At 43.3% G+C, this 22,446-nt stretch overlaps 1 protein-coding gene and 1 long non-coding RNA gene across 2 annotated transcripts; both read right to left on the bottom strand.

The window, feature by feature from the left end:
- Window positions 1-6,716: 6,716 nt before the first annotated feature.
- On the bottom strand, window positions 6,717-11,392 carry LOC141133856 (E3 ubiquitin-protein ligase TRIM39-like). The gene has a single exon (XM_073623439.1). It carries the CDS (start codon window positions 11,297-11,299, stop codon window positions 9,671-9,673), a length of 1,629 nt encoding a protein of 542 aa, XP_073479540.1. The 5' UTR covers window positions 11,300-11,392; the 3' UTR covers window positions 6,717-9,670.
- Window positions 11,393-15,046: 3,654 nt separating this feature from the next.
- LOC141133859 (uncharacterized) lies at window positions 15,047-17,552 on the bottom strand. The gene is made up of 2 exons (XR_012243125.1): window positions 17,405-17,552; window positions 15,047-15,557 (listed from the first exon to the last, which is right to left on the bottom strand). It is a non-coding gene; the product is annotated as an uncharacterized lncRNA (long non-coding RNA).
- Window positions 17,553-22,446: the final 4,894 nt, after the last annotated feature.

Raw genomic sequence — 22,446 nt, 5'->3', positions numbered from 1 at the left:
GTCTATATGGATTTGAGAGAAAGCCTTAAATCATCTTGACCCATAGTTATAGGGTAATGCACATGTGTTGAACTAGTCAAACAAATCTGAGAACATTTGCAAACAGGTAACTGAACTTTTGGACAAAAACAAAAAAGAAAATAAAACCCAAAAGAGAAATAATGGAAGGCAAGAGGCAAAGGATCCTCAACTTTTCCTTTCTTCTTATGAGCTTGTAAGTAAGGTGGAGTGATCAGTAATGTCTGGCATCCTTGAATCTAGGACTCTTGGTGGGTTTAGAAGGGCTTGGAGAGTTGTAGTTGAATCTGTTGGGAGTCTTCCATTGTTTCTCCCAATGAAAAGGAGATTGGTTAGATGAGGGACCCGGAGTGAACTGTGGGTTGTTGATTGTAGGGGGCATGTGAAAATCAGCGTACCATTCTGGAAGATCCACCGGAGCAATCTGGAGGGATTCACAAAAATTTAACAGATCTTCTGGTACTCTCAGCAAGTGCTGTTTTCCTTGAAATGAAGCTTGCAGAGCAAAAGGAAATTTCCAGCGGTAGTTTATTTCTTTTTCTTTCAGCACTGCAATCAGGGGTTTCAGAGCTCTCCTATTTTTTAGTGTGATGGGGGAGAGATCTTGGAATAGCTGTATTGTTGTGCCTTCAAAGGTAATCTGTTCCTGGACTCTAGCTCCTTGCAGAATGTTCTCCTTCAGACCAAAGTTCGGGAGACAGCAGATGATGTCTCTAGGAGGGTTGCCGTCAGGTGCTCTGGGTCTTAGTGCTCTATGGGCTCTATCATATTCAATTGGGGATTGTTCAGGTCTATCAATGAGGTTGTTGAAAATGGTGGATAAGGCAGATCTAATGTGATCTGTAGCCACAGACTCAGGAACACCTCTGACTCTGATGTTGTGCCTTCTCCCACGGTTGTCTAAATCCTCGATTTGCCTGTTCATTTCGATCAGATGCTGAGAGTGTGTGATCGTGATATCATCAAGTCTGGTTAAAGCTCTGTCTCTCCTCTTCCCTGCGCGTTCATTAACAGCCATGTGTTCAGTTAATCTCAGTAGTTCCGATTTAATGTCTGTAATGGCTACAGAGAAGGACCTTTTTATGTCTGCAGCTATGTCTGTCATTGTGGCATATAATAATGGCAGGTCTTTGTTGTCATTACCTGCTGCAGAGTCCTCTGAGGCTGGTAAGGAGATTTCATCGTCCTCCATAACTTCTCCTCTGTTTGTCCGGTGCGGCTGCGCCATCTTGGAATGTTCCCCTCCGCTGCTGTATCTGTATTTGTGGAGTTTAGAGGTATATGTTCTCCTTTTAGGGGTTGTAAGTGATCTCAGGGAGTGATTGTGTGTCCCACGTTTGATTTGTGTGGACATAATCACCCTGGCAGCGGTCCGTTTTGGGTCCCAGGCCTCCTAGGTGTCCGGAGCTCTAGCAATGTGCAGCCATCCACGCTGCACGCCAAGCCACACCCCCTCTGTGACTATTTCATTTATTTCACAATATTTAGAGTGGTATACACTTCTATACACATTTTTATATATGCACAACATTTCTTTGTGTCACAATAGGGTCACATCTAGCACACTTTAGAGCCTCGTTATCTTTTATTTATTTGCTATTTACACACAATACGAGACAATACGAGACGTGTTTCAAGCATGTGGCTGTGTAGTGCTTATTCTTAGCACTGGGTTCAGTGTGGCTCATAGGATTTTTTTCTTTTAAATGCTTAGCTGCCGCCTTGCAATTCACACCAGTGCAGTCAGGCTGCCATTTGAGCTCCTTTGGTTGGTCTCTAAGCTACTTATCTGCTGGATCTGACAGGCAGCCCAAACACCAAATGAAGAGGAGAACACAGCAGGCTGACAGCATTGCTACTAATTGGAAGGCAGTGGTTTGGTGTGGTCAGCCTGCAACAGGAAGTGCTGTTAATGGTCAAATCTCCAGGCAGAAAAGGGAACCAGATTAAAAAAAAAAACTATTTGCTGAAGAAAACTGCATAGAGTAAAGAATGATGCCACACATACAAATGAACGTATAGGGTATTGATGGCTCCTTGGTTGTTAGCAGTGCTTTTCACACATCTTTACATGCCGGACTGCTGTACACAGAGGTCTTGTCGGAGTGTGGCTGGATTATAACCTGCTATTTTTACATTTTATTGGCAAGCATGATCTGCATTGCTCTTTGTACTGTCTAACTTGAAGGGGTAACTAGTAAATGCATTTACTGGAGAAAATGCGTGGGAATGCTGAATAGCTGAATTGCTAAAACGGCCCCCATCAAAACTGCCCCCATCATATTGCCATCAAAACTGCCCCATCAGAATTGCCCCATCAAAACAGCCCCCATCATATTGCCATCAAAACTGCCCCCACCAGAATTGCCCCATCAAAACCGCCCCCATCAAAACTGCCCAATCATATTGCCACCATCAAAACTGCCCCATCAAAATTGTCCCCATCAAAATTGTCCCCATCAAAACTGCCCCATCATATTGCCAACATCAAAACTGCCCCATCAAAACTGCCCAACCATATTGCCACCATCAAAGCTGCCCCATCATATTGCCACCATCAAAACTGCCCCATCATATCGCCACCATCAAAACTGCCCCATCATATTGCCACCATCAAAACTGCCCCATCAGAATTGCCCCATCACAATTGTCCCCATCAAAACTGCCCCATCATATTGCCACCATCAAAACTGCCCCATCACAATTGTCCCCATCAAAACTGCCCCATCATATTGCCACCATCAAAACTGCCCCATCAAAACTGCGCCATCATATCACCACCATCAAAACTGCCCCATCAGAATTGCCCCATCAAAACTGCCCCATCATATTCCTCTATTATAAATCAGTACATGGTGTGTCTGTCCCCTCCCCCGGGCTCTGTAATCAGAGCTGAGATGCTCCAGCCACCTCCCCCACCACTCATCACAGTGTATAACAGAAGCTTTGGTAACCATGGCAACAAAAGCCTTTAAGAATGAAATTTACTGAAAGGATCACTAAACAGCTTTTTCACAAAAACTGTAAAAGATATCAAACTGAAAAGATATAGCCAGATAGCTGAATATTTTGTGAACATTTTGGCGTCTGTAGGTGAAAGTATGAAGGATGGGGCAGATTTGATGGTGGCAATATGATAGGGGCAGTTTTGATGGGGCAATTCTGATGGGGGCAGTTTTGATGGTGGCAATATTATGGGGCAGTTTTGATGGGGCAATTTTTATGGGGCAGTTTTGATGGAGGCAGTTTTGATTTTGGCAATATGATGGGGCAATTTTGATGGGGCAGTTTGATAGGGGCAATTTTGATGGGGCAGCTTTGATGGGTCAATATGATGAGGGCAGTTTTGATGGGGACAATTGTGATGGGGCAGTTTTGATGGGGGCCGTTTTGATGGGGCAATATGATGGGGAAGTTTTGATGTATAAAATTCTTCACACTTCCCAGATAAACGCACAGCCAACTTCTTTTTTAAATCACTGACATGCCCACATTTTTAAGTTTATCAACATAAATTTTATACCGATATGTTCACAAAGGCCGTGTGTCTTTGACGGTGAAGTCGCTGTTTCCATAGCATGTACTGTTGTGGATTTATTAAGGTTTGTTTGAAGGGTTCTCTCACACTGTCTCTCACTCATTAGGTGTGGGGATTAATGATCAAAAAGCTTTTCAAAAAACCTTTAAGTCTTCCACATCTTTCATACATTAGTGGTTGTTTGTTAAACTTATTTTAATGAAATTCATGTTTATTTTATAACCATTCCTACTTTTCCAACTATTCTCACTTCTTCAAATATTTCTTACGGATTTCAGCTTTTCATCCAGTTAACTTTAGCAATTCAGCTATTCAGCGTTCCCACTTCTTATTTTCTCCAGGAAATGAATTTTCTAGTTTATTTGTGAAATCCAAAGCAGAATGTGTGGATTGTGAAATTATGTGCCCCTTTTCCTTGTAAGTGTTGTGCTATAAGCAGAAGAATACTTGTTATGTTATGACATCAGGAAAATAATGTCAGATGGAAACTAAGGACTTGTGTTATCTAGCTATAACTAACAACAGAGCAAGCAATGAGAAATTTATAATATTGTCAGGAAAAAAGTTGTCTTTTTGAAACATAAAACTGAAGTTCTTACACAAACAGCATGATAGAAAACAAGTGGAAGTGTCACGCTATTAATGAGTAATTGTAAGGAATGTGTACAAAAGGACAAATAAATAATAAATATTAAAAATAGGATCCTGATTGTGTACTAATACAAAATGATTGGATACATTATGTTTAGGATTTCCCTTTTTGATGTTTTGAATGTGTTCTTTTATTCTAACTTCAAGGGCTCTCTTAGTTCTTCCTACATATTGGAGTTTGCAGCTAAATTGTAACACATATACTACTCCCTCGGTATGACATCCTATAAAGTCACTGACTTAAAGAACACACTGCCGGACTTACCAAGCATAATATATAAGAGAGCTCCTACCATTAGATAAGCACCTGAATGACCACAACATACAGGGATATACAATGCAATGCTGACACTTGGTCACACGCATGGGTTGGACTTGATGGACTTGTGTCTTGTATCACACCATGCACACATTAACACCTAGCGGGAAGGAACGTAGAGTTCGACCTAAATTGCTTCCTCAGTAATTTTTAATAAGTAATTTTAATAAATATTTTATTGATGTTATCCACTAGCTATATTTATATGCATCATTAATGTTTAATATTTCATTTTATTGATATTTTTATTATACATTGCAATTTCCATCTAGTTGATTCACATACACTAAGCCCATATTTATATTACAGTATCCATTTATTGGTGTATGTATACTATGTGCAGGAAATATGCATGTACTAGGGTACCTCTTTATGTACTACGGTATACGACTGATGTGCCCCACCAAATATTGTTAATTCATCTTCTCTTTCAATTATTCTTGCTGGAATAGTCTAATAGAATATTCACTTTTAATCCTCGAATGGTATTACATATTTTATGTCATTATCATATATTAGCATCTATGACAGTCGTTGTCCAATCTACAAAAAAAAAATGGCTGCGCTGTTAGATGCGAGTGGACCACAAGAAAATGGCCGCTACAACATTTCCGGTTTAACTATATAAAAGGTTTAACTATATAAAAAGCTTATCTCTCTGACCAATCCGGTTCCCCAGATGAAGTCACATGCGGTGACGTAACGCGTAGGGAGTGGCGGAGAGCAGACGTAAACCAGAAGTGATGTAAGGAGGCGCTCTAAATGCCGTTCCACCTGTACTTGCTCGTTTTTACTGTTTTAATGTAAGAGACCATCTTGAAGCCCTTAAATAAAACTTTATTTTACTTACCCAACATACTATACTATTGGAGGCTTTCTTTTCTCCCTCTCTTTTCCACCGGGCTTTTTGTGCCTTGGTGGAACATACTGTAACAGGCAAGTGTGCTGCATTGAAAGCGGAGAGGAAAGGATCAAAGCCGTGATGAATGGATGAGAACGTTTTGGGCAAAATTATGACGCTGTATACAGATATAGAAACAGATACCCAATAACGATGCCTGTTTTGATATTCATTAAGGTGAGAGTTCTGGGAGCCTGATGTTACCTGGAGACTTTCTATGAGGACTTTTATCAACTTTGGCCAACCTCTTTATTTATTATAACACTGAGTCACTTTATGCAGTTTCACGGCCAGGATTGAGCCCTTCACTTGTTCACTTTATGAACCTGAACCCCCACTGCATTGATATAGAGCACTTTATATTCTTATCATCATTCTTATAAATCATTTTTATTGATTATTGAGACATTTCACCCACTGTATTTTATTCACTTGATTATTATTACGCACTTTTACAATTTTTGCAATATCTCATTATGTGTGAATAGATTTGAATGCGCGAGATCACTTCCATTTAACATTTCCATGATAGAAAACAAGCCATTGTAATATATTTATAGAAGCTGGACCCAGTAATGAAGGGTTCACCCCGATATATCAGAGCTGTAGCTTTATACAAAGGTGCTGTTAGACAAAGTTACAGACATTATTTTGGTCAACTATTTAATTTTTAATGGTCCCACATTCTGCGCAGCAAATATACAGTTAACTAAATGTTTGTCTAATGAAAGGTTCATAATATGAATTTGTTTTGTTTGTTTATGTACAAATCTAACAATGAAAAATGTGTACATTTGTATCCAGCCACCTTATTGCCTCTATTGGAGGAGGCTGGAGACAAAGGAAACCACACGTGTTACATTGATGACGTAGGAATCAGCTGCTGTGAGCCCCGTGAAGGACACACTCCCTGAAGACCCAGATATTTCATTTTTTGTAGATTTGATCGCAGTTTTATACTGAGGATGACAATACCCATACTGAGTATGCAGTTTATCACCCAGAAGGATACTCTGTATTCAGAGTCATTGGATCCTTTTTCACGAGCACAAGAAGCAGAGCTCCATGTTTTAGCAAAGCCTATGACCTATAAAAAGAGTGTATATTTATATAGATAGTCGAGATATAAAGAGCTGAGGACTGAGGTTGAGAACAGATAAGGAACCCCCTTCCATAGCTATCTGTAACACTGCCAAGTACTATAAAGGGAAGAACTATAATATGAAAACATATATATATATATATATATATATATATATATATATATATATATATATATATATATTTCTTTTTTAAGCAGAGGCCCTACAGAATAAAATGGCGGTTGTTACAATTTTTTTGTCACACGTTATTTACACTGCAATTTTTGAAACACAAATTGTTTGGGAAAAATACACTTTAATTAATTTTAATGCAAAAAACACAATCAATAAGCTAATTATTGCTATAATGTAAAAGATAATGTTATGCTGAGTAAATAGATACCAAACATGTCAAGCTTTCAAATTGCGCACGCTCGTAAAATGGCACCAAACTACGATACTTCATCTCCATAGGCAACAATTTAAATTTTTTTTTACAGGTTACCAGTTTAGAGTTACAGAGGAGATCTGGTGATAGAATTATCGCTCTCACTATAACGTTTGTGGTGATATCTCACATGTGTGGGGCAATCACCATTTACATATGTGTGCTTGACTTACATAAGCGTGTGAGCACAGGGGGTGGGGACACTTAAAAAAAATATGTATTATTTATTATTTTTTTATTTTTTTAAACTGTCTCTTTATTTATGTATTTATTTTTTATCACTTTTATTGCTATCACAAGAAATCCCTTGTGATAGAAATAAGACATGACAGGTCCTCTTTATGGAGAGATGTTGGGGTCTATAAGACCTCAGATTTCTCCTCTACCCTGGAAAGTATGAGATATAAAGAACATTGATCTCTGTTTTCCAGGAAAAAAAATGGCGGTGTTTACATCTACCAGAAGAGGAAGTGACATCACAACGTCTCTTCTGGCCTCCCAGGACCATAGAGATGGCCGGGGACCATGCAGTCCACAGCCAGCTCTATTGAAACCTGGGGGGCATTGTTGGATGGAGTACCGGGCTCCCCAATCACACAGGAGAGCCTGGAGAGGCAGCGGGAGGAGGAGGAGGGGGGAGGGGGAGGGGGATGTTCCCTTCCGCTGCCTGTAAAAGAAATCCAGGCAGGCAGGCAGAAGAGAGAGGAGGGGGAGAGAGAAGGGAGGAGAGAGAGAAAGAGAGGAGGGGGAGGGGCAGGGAGGATAGAGAGGAAGGGGCAGGGGGAAGAGAGAGGAGGGGGACGGGCAGGCAGGAGAGAGAGTGGGGGGAGGGAGGATAGAGAGGAAGGGGAGGAGCAGGAAGGAGAGAGAGGAAGAGGAGGGACAGGGAGGAGATAGAGGAATGGGAGGGGCAGGGAGGAGAGAGAGGAAGGGGAGGAGCAGGAAGGAGAGAGAGGAGGGGAGGGGCAGGGAGGAGAGAGAGGAAGGGGATGGACAGGGAGGAGAGAGAGGAAGAGGAGGGACAGGGAGGAGAGAGAGGAAAGGGAGGGGCAGGGAGGAGAGAGAGAGAGGAGGGGGATGGGTAGGGAGGAGAGAGGAGGAGGAGGGGTGGGGAGGAGAGAGATCAGGGGGAGGGGCAGGGAGGAGAGAGAGGAGGAGGAGGGGCGGGGAGGATAGAGATGAGGGGGAGGTGCAGGGAGGAGAGAGAGGAGGGGGAGGGGCAGGGAGGAGAGAGAGGAAGGGGAGGGGCAGGGAGGAAAGAGAGGAGGGGGAGGGGCAGGAAGGAGAGAGTAGGGGAGGGGCAGGGAGGAGAGAGAGGAGGGGGAGGGGCGGGGAGGAGATAAAGGAGGGGGAGGGGCAGAGAGGAGAGAGAGAAGAGGTGACCCCATCCATCCCATCACAGTGACCATACCCCACCCCCTATGTCTGATCATGGTGCCCCCCACACAGAGGGATCACATGTAGGGGAGGGGCAGGGGGAGGAGATGGATGATGTCACACATTGGGATAGTTTTCTGTTTAGAACTTACAGAGAAAGTATGATGTCAGATTGTTATTGGATGGATAGACAGATAGGCCACACCCACCCTCACGGTGTAATTGGAATGTTAGACCCCATACACACTATTAGATTTTCTGCAGATTGTTCTCTTCAGATTACAGAAACCATGTAGTGTGAGGGTCGGCCTGATTTCATACAAATGGAAACTTTTAAGGTGTGACCTCATATTATACGGTTTTGGTAAATCTGAAGACAAAAATCTGCAGAAAATCTAATAGTGTGTAGGGGGCTTTAGACCCGGTTCCCACCTATGCCGTTTGCTTTTGATCCGTTCCTGTCGTGTTTTTTTGCGGTGCATTTTCTGTTTTTCCACATTCATCTTTGATGTGTTTTTATGCTTTTTTTTGGACAATTTGTTGTCGGGCAGATTAAAAACACAAAAGCCGTAAGATCGTAGTAAAAACGCACTACACGCTTTTCTGCAGCTTCTCCATTGAAGTCTATTGAACCAAAAACGCACCATTTTGTATTCTAACAATTCCCTGAAAGTAAAGGGTAACTTCACTTTTGTGGGGGAAAAAATATCAAATAAAGAAAAAATAATCCAGCGCATCCAATCGGGACACAAGTCATATTGTAATTGAATGTTATTAATAATGACCTTTCCTTTTCAATCTGCAGCCGCTGTAATTTTCTGTAAATACAATATGGCCACCTGGAGGCGCTGTGTACACAGAGAGTGTACTGACCACACCCCACAGAAACATAATTTCCTGCTTGTGTGATTGGCTGAATGATTTTCCCAGAAGTCTGCACTAAGATACAAGTCAGATTTCAGGCATCCCCTGCAACACAAATGTCATTTTTGGAAGAGATACTTCCAACAGGAAATCACATCTAAAGGGATGCAGACTCCGCCACTTTCCTCATTAGAGCCCTGCAGGTGCACAGCTGACTGATCATTATGAAGCCCCGCCCATTAGACCCACTGAGGACAGAGGTAGAGAGGAACAAACAGGGATTTTTTTTTCAGAATAACAAAAGGTTGGAATCTACAACAAAGGTTGTTCTGATCCTTACAATGTACAGAGATCACCCGGAGGGGAATGTTTATTTCTCAACAAAAGTGAAGTTATGCTTTAAATGAATTCCAATGCTTTGTGTGACATCACCAGACTGTGGGCGGAGTTCTCACATCTCCCGCCTCCCCCCTCATATCTTTATACAACCTCTCCATACCCATAACAGAGCATGGAGGGGCTCAGTGAAGGTGGTGGTGAAGGTGTGGAGATGTCGGATCGGGTCACACAGATCATAAAAGGAGATCCGCCCGGCCTCATAATCCAGATATATCCTGACTCTGTTACTGGAGGGATTGGTGGGTAAGAGGATCTCATCACTGTCATGTATCACCGAATACTGATTATTACACCTGTCCAATCCCCATGACTTCTTATTAACTTCAATCCATGACTCCATCCCCCCTCTCCTCTCTATACTGGGGTAACACATCCCGACTGTCCATCTATCTGATCCCCCGACATCCACTTCCCAGTAATGTCTCCCTGAGGAGAAACTCTGACTGCTCATCACCTGAGGATAATCCTGGAATCTCTCTGGTGTTTCTGGGTGATTCTGGTCTATATCTGACCTGGATACAGTTTTCCTGTCATCTGATATCTGTAGATCATTATTAGCTGTGTTTCCATCCAGTAATATGTCTGCAGCTACCTGTATATAGAAGTATACATTTACCTCTGTTATTATATCAGATAAACCTGTGTGTAACACCCCCGCCACATCCAGACCCCCTCCATCATGGAGGAGTTCCTCATGTCTCTCTCGGTCCTCATTATCTCCATCCTCAGTATCACACAAGTCACCTGTGTCTGATTCCTGTAAGACAGTCAGTGGATCCGTCACGTTACAAAGCTCCTCAATGTGACGCAACTTCCTGGACAGCTCCTCCTTCTTTATTTCCAGATCCCGGATGGAGATGGAGATCCGCTCTGCCCTCCCGGAGATGTCCCTCAGGGCTCTCTTCTCCAGGTCTTCCAGACGTCTCCTGAGATCTCTAAACAGGGCAGTGACTCTCTCGGTGTCACCAGCTGCTTCTTCTTCTACTTTCCTCCTGTGTTCCTGAAGACTCTGGACTCTTTCCTCCGTCTCCTCTCTCTTTGTCAGAAGTTTCTGCAGAACATTCCTCAGTGTCTCCTTCTTCTTCTCAGAAGCCTCATCCAGTGACTTAATCTTATGTCCTGTGTGTTCTCCAATGACATAGCAAGACATACAGATACAGGTTTCATCCTCAGTGCAGAAATACTTCAAAACTTCCTTATGGACTGAGCATTTCCTGCTCTCCATGGACAAGGTGGGGTTACATAAGATGTGTTCTGGGGACTTTTTGTGGACCCCCAGGTGTTTCTCACACAGAGAAACCTCACAGTGCAGACAGGATCTAACAGCAGATACAGGAGAGTCCACACAGTGAGTACAGAAGACCCCGGACTCCTCTTGATCTGGCCGAGCAGACAGGAAAGTCTCTGCTATGTTACGTAGTTTCAAGTTCTTCTGCAGTGCAAGACGATCCGTAAACTTCTCTCTACATTCAGGACAGGAATATCCTCCAGACCCCCCCTGTGTATCCAGCACACGATCAATACAGACCCGGCAGAAGTTGTGACCACATTTCAGGGTTACAGGATCGGTATAAATGTTCAGGCAGACGGAACATTCCAGCTCAGCTCTCAGATCACCAGATGCCATCGCTGACAGCAGAAAATAAACTAACCTGAAAGTCTCTGACACCGGAGAGGAATGTGGATGGAGGAGGGGTGACATCCTCCTACACAGGGTGATGCTGGATGAATATTATAGGACACGGAGATCAGAGTACAGAAGGGAGAAGATTCGTTTTGCAGTAGTAATGATAATTATACCTCCCAACAGCACAATCCCCCCTCCAAATCCCCCCTCCTAGCACAATCCCCCCTCCAAATCCCCCCTCCTAGCACAACCCCCCCTCCAAATTACCCCTCCTAGCACAATCCCCCCTCCAAATTACCCCTCCTAGCACAATCCCCCCTCCAAATCCCACCTCCTAGCACAAAATACTCCCCCCAACTTACCTCTTAGGACAAATCCTCTCCTCCACCAAATGCCAACCACTGCCCTCAATCCTCCTCCTAGCACTAATCTTTTCTCTCTTTCCCCATCCCCCCCATCATAAACCCCTAACACAAACATGGGCGTAACTAGAAATAGCAGTGCCCCATAGCAAAATGTTGTATGGGGCCCCCCTGCAAACAGCCCCCCCCACAGCTGCCCTAGTGTCAATGCAGCGTGAGCTGTGCCACATACAGCGTGACCTGTGCCCCATGCAGCGTGACCTGTGCCCCATGCAGCGTGACCTGTGCCCCATGCAGCGTGACCTGTGCCCCATACAGCCTGGTCTGCCTGTGCCCCATACAGCCTGGTCTGCCTGTGCCACATACAGCGTGACCTGTGCCCCATACAGCGTGACCTGTGCCCCATACAGCCTGGTCTGCCTGTGCCCCATACAGCCTCACCTATGCAGAGGAAGAGGCAAGCCACCCGGATCAGCAGAGAGCGGGATTGCCCATTGTAATAGCTTTCATTTGAATTTCCCGTCTTCCCGGGGCTCATCGTCACATAGCCCTACCTCTTGGCCCGACGCCTTTGATGACGTCACATGTCCTGCATTGGATCAGCATTCTGTCTATCAAAGGCGCCGGGCCAAGAGGTGGAGCTATGACGTGAGCCCCGGGAACACTGGAAGTTCTAATGAAAGCTATTATATCGGGCAATTCAGCTCTCTGCTGATACGGACAGCGCACCTCTTTCTCTCCTCTCTCTTCCCCTGGCTGGGAGACTGTGCTGGCGGTGCTCTCATCCTCACTGGGCCCCACTCCACTGCGGGCCCTAATAGCGCCCGCATGGGTCGCTATGGTGGTAGTTACGCCCCTGAACACAAATATTTTCCCCTATAGATGGCACACTGCAATCATGTACTCTGCATGCACTTGTGTTGTGGCCCTACAACTTGTATTAGTGGCATTAGGCAGTGGGAACTCTTACCAAAACTTGTTTCCATTTGTGAACACAAGGAACGATCATAGTAATCAATAGTATAGTAATCGTAGGAAAATAATAGAGGGAATGGTAGTGCACATGATCGGAAACAAACAAACGAACCGGAAACAAAACCACAAAAAGTAAACAATGATCGTGGGAAAGAAATAAAACCTTCTTTTCCATTGTTATCTGACATGAAGCCAATTTTACAACATGCAGAATATCCGTGTATAATATATCTTTATATCAGGTTATTTCATATCCCTTTTATCCCCTTCCATACCGGGCACTTCCCCCTTTCCTGCCCAGGACAATTTTCATCTTTCAGCACTGTTGCTTTTTAAATGACAATTGCGCAGTCATGCTACACTGTACACAAACTACATTTTTATCATTTTATCCCCACAAATAGAGATTTCTTTTGGTGGTATTTGATCACCTCTGGGGGGGGTTTATTGTTTGCTGAACACATAAAAAAATGCCAACATTTCTTTTTTTGTTTTTCTTTGTTTTTGTTACAAAATGTTGTAAATAAGTGTGTTTTCTCCTTCACTGATGGGCACTGAGGTGGCATCAATGAGGTGGCACTGATGGGAAATGATGATGGGCATTGATATGCGGCACTGATGGGCACTGAGGTGGCACCAATGAGGTGGCACTGATGAGAACTGATGATGGGAGTTAATATTTGGCACTGATGGGCACTGAGGTGGCACCAACGAGGTGGCACTGATGAGGTGGCACTAATGGGAACTGATGATGGGCATTGATATTCAGCACTGATGGGCACTGAGGTGGCACTGATAAGGTGGGACTGATGAGGTGGCACTGATGGCAACTGATGATGGGCACTGATATGCGGCACTGATGGGCACTGAGGTGGCACCAATGAGGTAGCACTGATGAGGTGACACTGATGGGAACTGATGATGGGCATTGATATGCGGCACTGATGGGCACTGAGGTGGCACCAAATGAGGTGGCACTGATGAGGTGGCACTGATGAGGTGGTACTGTTAGGAACTGATGAGGTGGCACTGATGGGAACTGATGATGGGCATTGATATGCAGCACTGATGGGCACTTATAGGTCAAATTGATGAGGTGGTGTTTGATCACATATGTGTATAGAAGTAGAAGAAGGAGCACATGAGCACAAAGTACATTTTATTAGAAGAAGACAAATCTATGCATCAGAAACAAGAAATTTTTTTATTTATTTCACTTTTGTTAAACAAGGCTAGAATGCAATATCAGCAATATAATATTCTTAATGCAACGGTTCCTTCATATATATATATATATATATATATATATATATATATATATATATATATATATATATATATAGCACTAACTCACGGTGGAGCTGCTGGTTTAAAACGGGTTGTTACCTTCACTTTTGCCACCTCTATTTCAGCAGAACCGGGTCTAGAGTCCCGTTGAGTTTACCTCCGGACAATGCAGGCACCAGACACTTGGGTATCTTTTCCAATGCTTTAATGAACAGGTACTAATGATAATAGCAGGAAAGAGGTAGAAGGAAAATTGCAGGGAAGTTCAAATACCTTTTCTTTAGTATTCTTTGGTGCATTGTTAGGAATTAAACACTTATAGCTGAATGCACTCCACTTTGTGGGATTTAATCTTTGCCCGCCTGGATAGGTTTCTCTCACTTGTCTAGCAGCCTGTGCGCAGCACGAACAAAAGTCTCTGCCACAGACTTGTTTGAAACAAAACCCATATGATCCTCTGCCACAGGATGGAATGGTTTATGGTGAATATCAGACACAGCACTTGAACCTTTAAGCCAACCCGGCAGTACTATGCAGTAAGACTACTTCAGGATACGTCCTCCAACTGAGTCACCAGGCCCCTCTCCAGACCAGCACTCTGCATGATCCTTCCATGACGGGTCCTCCCCTGGGATCTCCTCAGTTGTCCAGCTTCTTCACACAGGATAGACAGCACAGGACCATTCCTCTGCCGCTGTGGTAGGCCCCAGACAGGCTTCTGGGCCCACCCACACGCTGCAGTGACGTGGGCCTTACGATCGGAGGACCACACGGTGGTACTCCTAACGCATACCTGTCGGCCAGGAGGGCCAGCAGGTGGGTGAAAATGAAAGACCAAAAAGCATGGCGTCTGTCCCATAAATACCCTCTCCCAGAATGCAACTTGGAGGACCACCTCCACCGAGTTGTCTCCGGGACAGAGGAGCACTCATACGCTTCAACACGTTGCCTTTCCAACACTGACCCATGGTGACAACGACACCCACAGGCGCAGTGGGAAACCACACGCAACTCAGCCAAGCTGGAACAGAGGCAAATCTAACTTCACCTAACAAGTAACCCACAAGATTTACCTATCAGCAGTAGATTAGAAATCTACCAGCGCTACATATATATAATTTTATAATATAATGCTTTGTATAACCGGTTATATCTTCTTATATCTTAATAATATCAGCAATATAATGACAAAACAATATTATTAATTATACACACACAACTTTTTTTTAATCTGCAAATAATTATGAGCACAAACAACACAATAGCTCAACAACAAAGGACAATGATCTACAACTGTACATAGTTGTAATCATGTGACCACTGTGAAGGTGGCCTTTCTCCAGGAGGATATCGCCAATGTGTTGCCCCTCTGATGTAATGTTTGGGGCACTATGGGGGGCACAGAACGTGTTGGTGTTTGAAAAGCTGGTTGATCCTCTAAATAGGTCTTTTGTGTTCATTTTCCATTGACACCTTTTATGGAGAACCTCAAGGAGCAACATTTCCGCCAGCTGTCGTTGCTGATTGGACATCATTTTAAGTTAGTTGGCTACAACAATTGCAAAGCCATCGGAGTCATCCGGTTTTCTGTGTAACGCAGCAGCTGCCTGAGATAGAAATGCAGAGGTCCCATCCACCAAATCCTTCCTCTTCTTTCCTCTTGGCTCAGGTGTTTGTGGATTGGTGGGAGCAATCACCTCCATGTTGTCCTAGGCGGTATATAAAAAATGATCAATGTAATAATATTGTACACCTATATTACATGATGACATGCATCTTATTTCAATTGCATATGGGTTTTGAAACAACACACAGATTAGAAGAGGAAACATTTTTGGACAATATGATGATCTTTTTTTTCCAAAGAGAAAGTTTTTATTGTATACAGTTTATATACAATACATGGGTGTACAGAGTCATAAGGTCTACAAATATAGAGTCATTGGGTAGAAGAAAAAATGACAGTGTTAAGTCTTACATATAAAACGATGTGTATTCAAGGTTTATGAGAAGGTAGCGTTTAAATGATGAAAGTGAGTAACTCAAGGTGTAGTATTATAAAACCATTACTGGCATGATGCGGACAAGGTGGTTAAGCAAGGTATCACAGTTTATTTAGTGTGTTTATTAGGAATCATATCTGTTATATTGTCTGTGAGAATATCTGCTTTTTATTGGGCGTACAAGATATCTACATGTGTGATAGCTCTTGGTAGCTATTGGTTTTGGTGTGTCTTCCTTGATAGATGGCCTAATGAGTTTCTAAGTTATGGAGTCTCGTAGGGTTGCGGTCACCGGACCACTAGCAACCCCTAACGAGTATAGTGGTTTAAGTGGGCCACTTCTGTGGTCAGGATCGTCTGTCATAGCTATAGGAAAGACTTGGTGTATGACGTGAGAATATGGGGGGGGACAGGGAGATCTATGGTTAGGGATGCGTGGGGCTTTTCGTGTGGGAGCGTGGGGGGATGGGAATATATGGAGAGGGGTTGTGATGGTGGAATTTATCCCTGTCAGTGGATGGTGATGTATGTCTATATCATCACTGTGGGTTAAGTGGGTTGGGGCGGGAGTATTTAGGGATATGGGTGAAATGGGATCTGTAAGGGTGCTTCCTTCCTTCTCCTCCGAGCTGACATCGTGTTTCATGAAAAAATATTTTTACCTGGATATTATTTGGGAATATTCAGTAGATGTCTGGAAGTGGCGCCAGCACATCCATATTTTCTGGAATTTGGTCGGGGTATCTCTGGCTTGATGAATCCGTTCTTCCATGTCTGCAATTTTGTTTATGTGTCTGAACCAGTCCACCAAAGTTGGGGGAGTGGTTGCTTTCCACAGTGCCGGGATACACATTTTTGCTGCATTTATTAGGTGAAGTGGTAGGGATCTGTGATAATGTTTTCTAGGAATGGAGGAGTGATGCAATAGCATTTGGGACGGGGAGAATTCTATTGGGTATGTGGTTATCTTGGTGGTGAGGCGATGGACTTCTGTCAACAAAGGCTGAATTCGGGGGCAGAACCACCATATATGAAGGAGTGAACCATCTTTGTCTGCACACCTCCAACAGTTAGGGTGTAAGGTGTGGGGAATTTTGTGTAGTCTAAGGGGCATTTTATACCAATTGGAGAAAACCTTAAATCTGTTTTCTTGTGCTGAAACATTGGTGGAACCCTTATGGATGTAGGAATAAATGTTTTCCCAATCTTCTTCCGAAAGGTTTATAGAAAGGTCCCTTTCATCTTTGACTCGCTATATTGGCTTTAGTACTTTAGTCTGAGAAGAGAAGGGAGTACACATCAGAGATTTGGTGTCTCTGTGGTTCTGTGTTTGTACATAGTACTTCAAAGGGTGTGTTTTGTCTAGCGTGTGTGAGGGTGGGTCAAAAAGTGTCTGAGTTGGACATATGACCAGAAGGGAAAGTATCGTCCTGGTGATTGTGTGGTCAGAGTGGCTAAAGTCAGAAAGGAGCTTCTATGGGACAATATGATGATATTAACACAGATCCATCACTGTGTGCATTACAGGCCTCTCAGACTATAATTGTAGTTACCTGTGTGAATAATTCTTCACCAAAGTTTTCCAGATCCTGTTCCAGGGAGAGGCAATCATGAGGGACTGGTGAAGCTGCAGAGGTTGATGGTAGAGTACTTATGGAAGCTCTTGCGTCAATCTCTTCAGTAGGGATGAGCTTCGAGTTCGAGTCGAACTCATGGCTCATTGGCTGTTCGCAAGTTTGCTGAACAGCGAACAATTTGGGGTGTTCGCGGCAAATTCAAATGCTGCGGAACACCCTTTAAAAGTCTATGGCAGAAATCAAAAGTGCTAATTTTAAAGGCTTATGTGCAAGTTATTGTCATAAAAACTGTTTGGGGACCCGGGTCCTACCCCAGGGGACATGAATCAATGCAAAAAAAAGTTTTAAAAAGGGCTGTTTTTTCAGGAGCAGTGATTTTAATAATGCTTAAAGTCAAACAATAAAAGTGTAATATCCCTTTAAATTTCGTAGCTGGGGGGTGTCTATAGTATGCCTGTAAAGGGGCGCATGTTTCCTGTGTTTAGAACAGTCTGACAGCAAAATGACATTTCGAAGGAAAAAACCCATTTAAAACTACCCGCGGCTATTGCATTGCCGACAATACACATAGAAGTTCATTGACAAAAACGGCATGGGAATTCCCCACAGGGGAAACCCGAACCAAAATTTAAAAAAAAATGACGTGGGAGTCCCCCTTAATATCCATACCAGACCTGAAGGGTCTTGTATGGAATTTAGGGGGACTCGGCCAAAATTTTTTTAAAAAATGACGTGGGGTTCCCCCTAAATTCCATACCAGACCCTTCAGGTCTGGTATGGATTTTAAGGGGAACCCCGCGCCAAAAAAAAAAAAAAAAAAACGGCGTAGGGTCCCCCCAAAAATCCATACCAGACCCTTATCCGAGCACGCAACCTGGCAGGCCGCAGGAAAAGAGGGGGGGATGAGAGTGCGCCCCCCTGAACCATACCAGGCCACATGCCCTCAACATTGGGAGGGTGCTTTGGGGTAGCCCCCAAAACACCTTGCCCCATGTTGATGAGGACAAGGGCCTCATCCCCACAACCCTGGCCGGTGGTTGTGGGGGTCTGCGGGCAGGGGGCTTATCGGAATCTGGAAGCCCCCTTTAACAAGGGGACCCCCAAATCCCGGCCTCCCCCTGTGTGAAATGGTAAGGGGGTAATTAACCCTACCATTTCACTAAAAAACTGTCAAAAATGTTAAAAATGACAAGAGACAGTTTTTGACAATTCCTTTATTTAAATGCTTTTTCTTTCTTCTATATTCCTTCATCTTCTTCTTCTTCTGGTTCTTCTGGTTCTTCCTCCGGCGTTCTCATCCAGCATCTCCTCCGCGGCATCTTCTATCTTGTTCTCCTCGGGCCGCTCCGCACCCATGGCATGGGGGGAGGCTCCCGCTCTTCTCTTCATCTTCTTCTTCTCTTCTTCCTTCTTCTCTTCTTCTCTTCTTCATTTTCTTCTCCGGGCCGCTCCGCATCCATGCTGGCATGGAGGGAGGCTCCCGCTGTGTGACGGCGTCTCCTCGTCTGACGGTTCTTAAATAACGGGGGCGGGGCCACCCAGTGACCCCGCCCCCTCTGATGCATGGGACATGATGGGACTTCCCTGTGGCATTCCCTGTGATGTGTTTCTTGGGACTGATCCCTTAACCACTTCAGCCCCGGAAGGTTTTACCCCCTTCCTGACCAGAGCACTTTTTACAATTCGGCACTGCGTCGCTTTAACTGCTAATTGCGCGGTCATGCAATGCTGTACCCAAATGAAATTTGCGTCCTTTTCTTCCCACAAATAGAGCTTTCTTTTGATGGTATTTGATCACCTCTGCCGTTTTTATTTTTTGCACTATACACGGAAAAAGACCGAAAATTTTGAAAAAAAATGATATTTTCTACTTTTTGTTCTAAAAAAAATCCAATAAACTCAATTTTAGTCATACATTTAGGCCAAAATGTATTCGGCCACATGTCTTTGGTAGAAAAAATGTCAATAAGTGTATATTTATTGGTTTGCGCAAAAGTTATAGCGCCTACAAACTAGGGTACATTTTCTGGAATTTACACAGCCTTTAATTTATGACTGCCTATGTCGTTTCTTGAGGTGCTAAAATGGCAGGGCAGTACAAAACCCCCACAAATGACCCCATTTTGGAAAGTAGACACCCCAAGGAAATTGATGAGAGGCATGTTGAGCCCATTGAATATTCATTTTTTTTGTCCCAAGTGATTGAATAATGACAAAAAAAAAAAAAAAAAATTACAAAAAGTTGTCACTAAATGATATATTGCTCACACAGGCCATGGGCATATGTGGAATTGCACCCCAAAATACATTTAGCTGCTTCTCCTGAGTACGGGGATACCACATGTGTGGGACTTTTTGGGAGCCTAGCCGCGTACGGGGCCCCAAAAACCAATCACTGCCTTCAGGATTTCTAAGGGCGTACATTTTTGATTTTACTCCTCACTACCTATCACAGTTTCGGAGGCCATGGAATGCCCAGGTGGCACAAACCCCCCCCAAATGACCCCATTTTGGAAAGTAGACACCCCAAGCTATTTGCTGAGAGGCATGGTGAGTATTTTGCAGCTCTCATTTGTTTTTGAAAATAAAGAAAGACGAGAAAAAAACATTTTTTTTTTCTTTTTTCAATTTTCAAAACTTTGTGACAAAAAGTGAGGTCTGCAAAATACTCACTATATCTCTCATCAAATAGCTTGGGGTGTCTACTTTCCAAAATGGGGTCATTTGGGGGGGTTTTGCCACCTGGGCATTCCATGGCCTCCGAGACTGTGATAGGCAGTGAAGAGTGAAATCAAAAATTTACGGCCTTAGAAAGCCTGAAGGCGGTGCTTGGTTTTCGGGGTCCCGTACGCGGCTAGGCTCCCAAAAAGTCTCACACATGTGGTATCCCCGTACTCATGAGAAGCAGCAGAATGTATTTTGGGGTGTAATTTCACATATTCCCATGGCATGTTTGAGCAATATATCATTTAGTGACAACTTTGCGCAAAAAAAAATAAAAAAAATAAAAAATTGTCTCTTTCCCGCAACTTGTGTCACAATATAAAATATTCCATGGACTCGACATGCCTCTCAGCAAATAGCTTGGGGTGTCTACTTTCCAAAATGGGGTCATTTGGGGGGGTTTTGAACTGTCCTGGCATTTTATGCACAACATCTAGAAGCTTATGTCACACATCACCCACTCTTCTAACCACTTGAAGACAAAGCCCTTTGTGACACTTTTTGATTACATAAAAAAATAATTTTTTTTTGCAAGAAAATTACTTTGAACCCCCAAACATTATATATTTTTTTAAAGGAAATGCCCTACAGATTAAAATGGTGGGTGTTTCATTTTTTTTTCACACAGTATTTGCGCAGCGATTTTTCAAACGCATTTTTTGGGGAAAAAACACACTTTTTTAAATTTTAATGCACTAAAACACACTATATTGCCCAAATGTTTGATGAAATAAAAAAGATGATCTTAGGCCGAGTACATGGATACCAAACATGACATGCTTTAAAATTGCGCTCAAACGTGCAATGGCGACAAACTAAATACATTTTTAAAAGCCTTTAAAAGCCTTTACAGGTTACCACTTTAGATTTACAGAGGAGGTCTACTGCTAAAATTACTGCCCTCGATCTGACGTTCGCGGTGATACCTCACATGCATGGTGCAATTGCTGTTTACATTTGACGCCAGACCGACGCTTGCGTTCGCCTTAGCGCGAGAGCAGGGGGGACAGGGGTGCTTTTTTTTTTTTTCTTTATTATTATTATTTTTTTATCTTATTTTTAAACTGTTCCTTTCATTTTTTTTTTTTTTTAAATCATTTTTATTGTTATCTCAGGGAATGTAAATATCCCCTATCAGGTATAGGTCGTGACAGGTACTCTTTTTTGCAAAAATTGGGGTCTATTAGACCCTAGATTTCTCCTCTGCCCTCAAAGCATCTGACCACACCAAGATCGGTGTGATAAAATGCTTCCCCAATTTCCCAATGGCGCTTTTTACATCCGGCGAAATCTTAGTCATAAAATGCTCGTAGCTTCCGGTTTCTTAGGCCATAGAGATGTTTGGAGCCACTCTGGTCTCTGATCAGCTCTATGGTCAGCTGGCTGAATCACCGGCTGCATTCTCAGGTTCCCTGTTGAGACAGGAGAGCCAGAGAAAAACACGGAAGACGTTGGGGGGGGGGGGCATTCCCTCCCACTGCTTGTAAAAGCAGTCTAGAGGCTAATTAGCTGCTAGGATTGCTTTTACATGAAAGCCAATCGCTGGCTGAAAAGAATGATACCAAGATGATACCTAAACCTGCAGGCATCATTCTGGTATAACCACTCAAAGTCGTGAATGGCGTACCTGAAGACAAAAAAATGGTTAACAATAAAGCACAGTAAACGGTAAGGTATAAAAAATTGCATATCTGAAAAGCAAGCATGATAAAACATAACAACAATAAAACATTGCAGAATAGAATACAGTAAAAAAGAGCAGAACAATAGAGAGAGAATAGAGAGAGAGAGAACAATAAAACGACAACTATTTTTTTTTTTATTTTATATTTTTGTTTGTGTGGTTTTTTTTTTTTTTACACTTTTTTTTGTAACTAACTTTTATAACTGTAACCGGTTCCAGGTTTGGGTCTCTCAAAATGCGATGGCATCTTGGGAGACCCTGTGAAAGTGTGCCTAGTCTATTCAATGCTGTACCCTACGCTAATACTCAACTAGTGAATGGTAGCGTTCAAAACATTCACCAATGCAAAGACCAGGATTGTCAGGACAGGAGGGACAATAATAGCGGGTGTCACGCCTATATCCGCGCTTGCTGCAGACACAACATCTTTTTTGGGGGGTTCGCTGGGTAGGGGTACTCGGGAGGACATAAAGAAAATGCCTCTCATGCAGCCGACTGCATTTGGTTGGGGATGTGAATGGGGGAAGTACGGGTGCTGCAGAAGTGGTGGGTTCCCAATTAGGATTGGCGAATGCAGCAGGAAGGGCACTATGGGCACGACGGGCCTGTG

This window comes from Aquarana catesbeiana, linkage group LG03, assembly GCF_042186555.1.
Source record: "Aquarana catesbeiana isolate 2022-GZ linkage group LG03, ASM4218655v1, whole genome shotgun sequence".
Lineage (NCBI taxonomy): Eukaryota > Metazoa > Chordata > Amphibia > Anura > Ranidae > Aquarana > Aquarana catesbeiana.
This window is presented reverse-complemented; position numbering and strand designations above follow the sequence as displayed.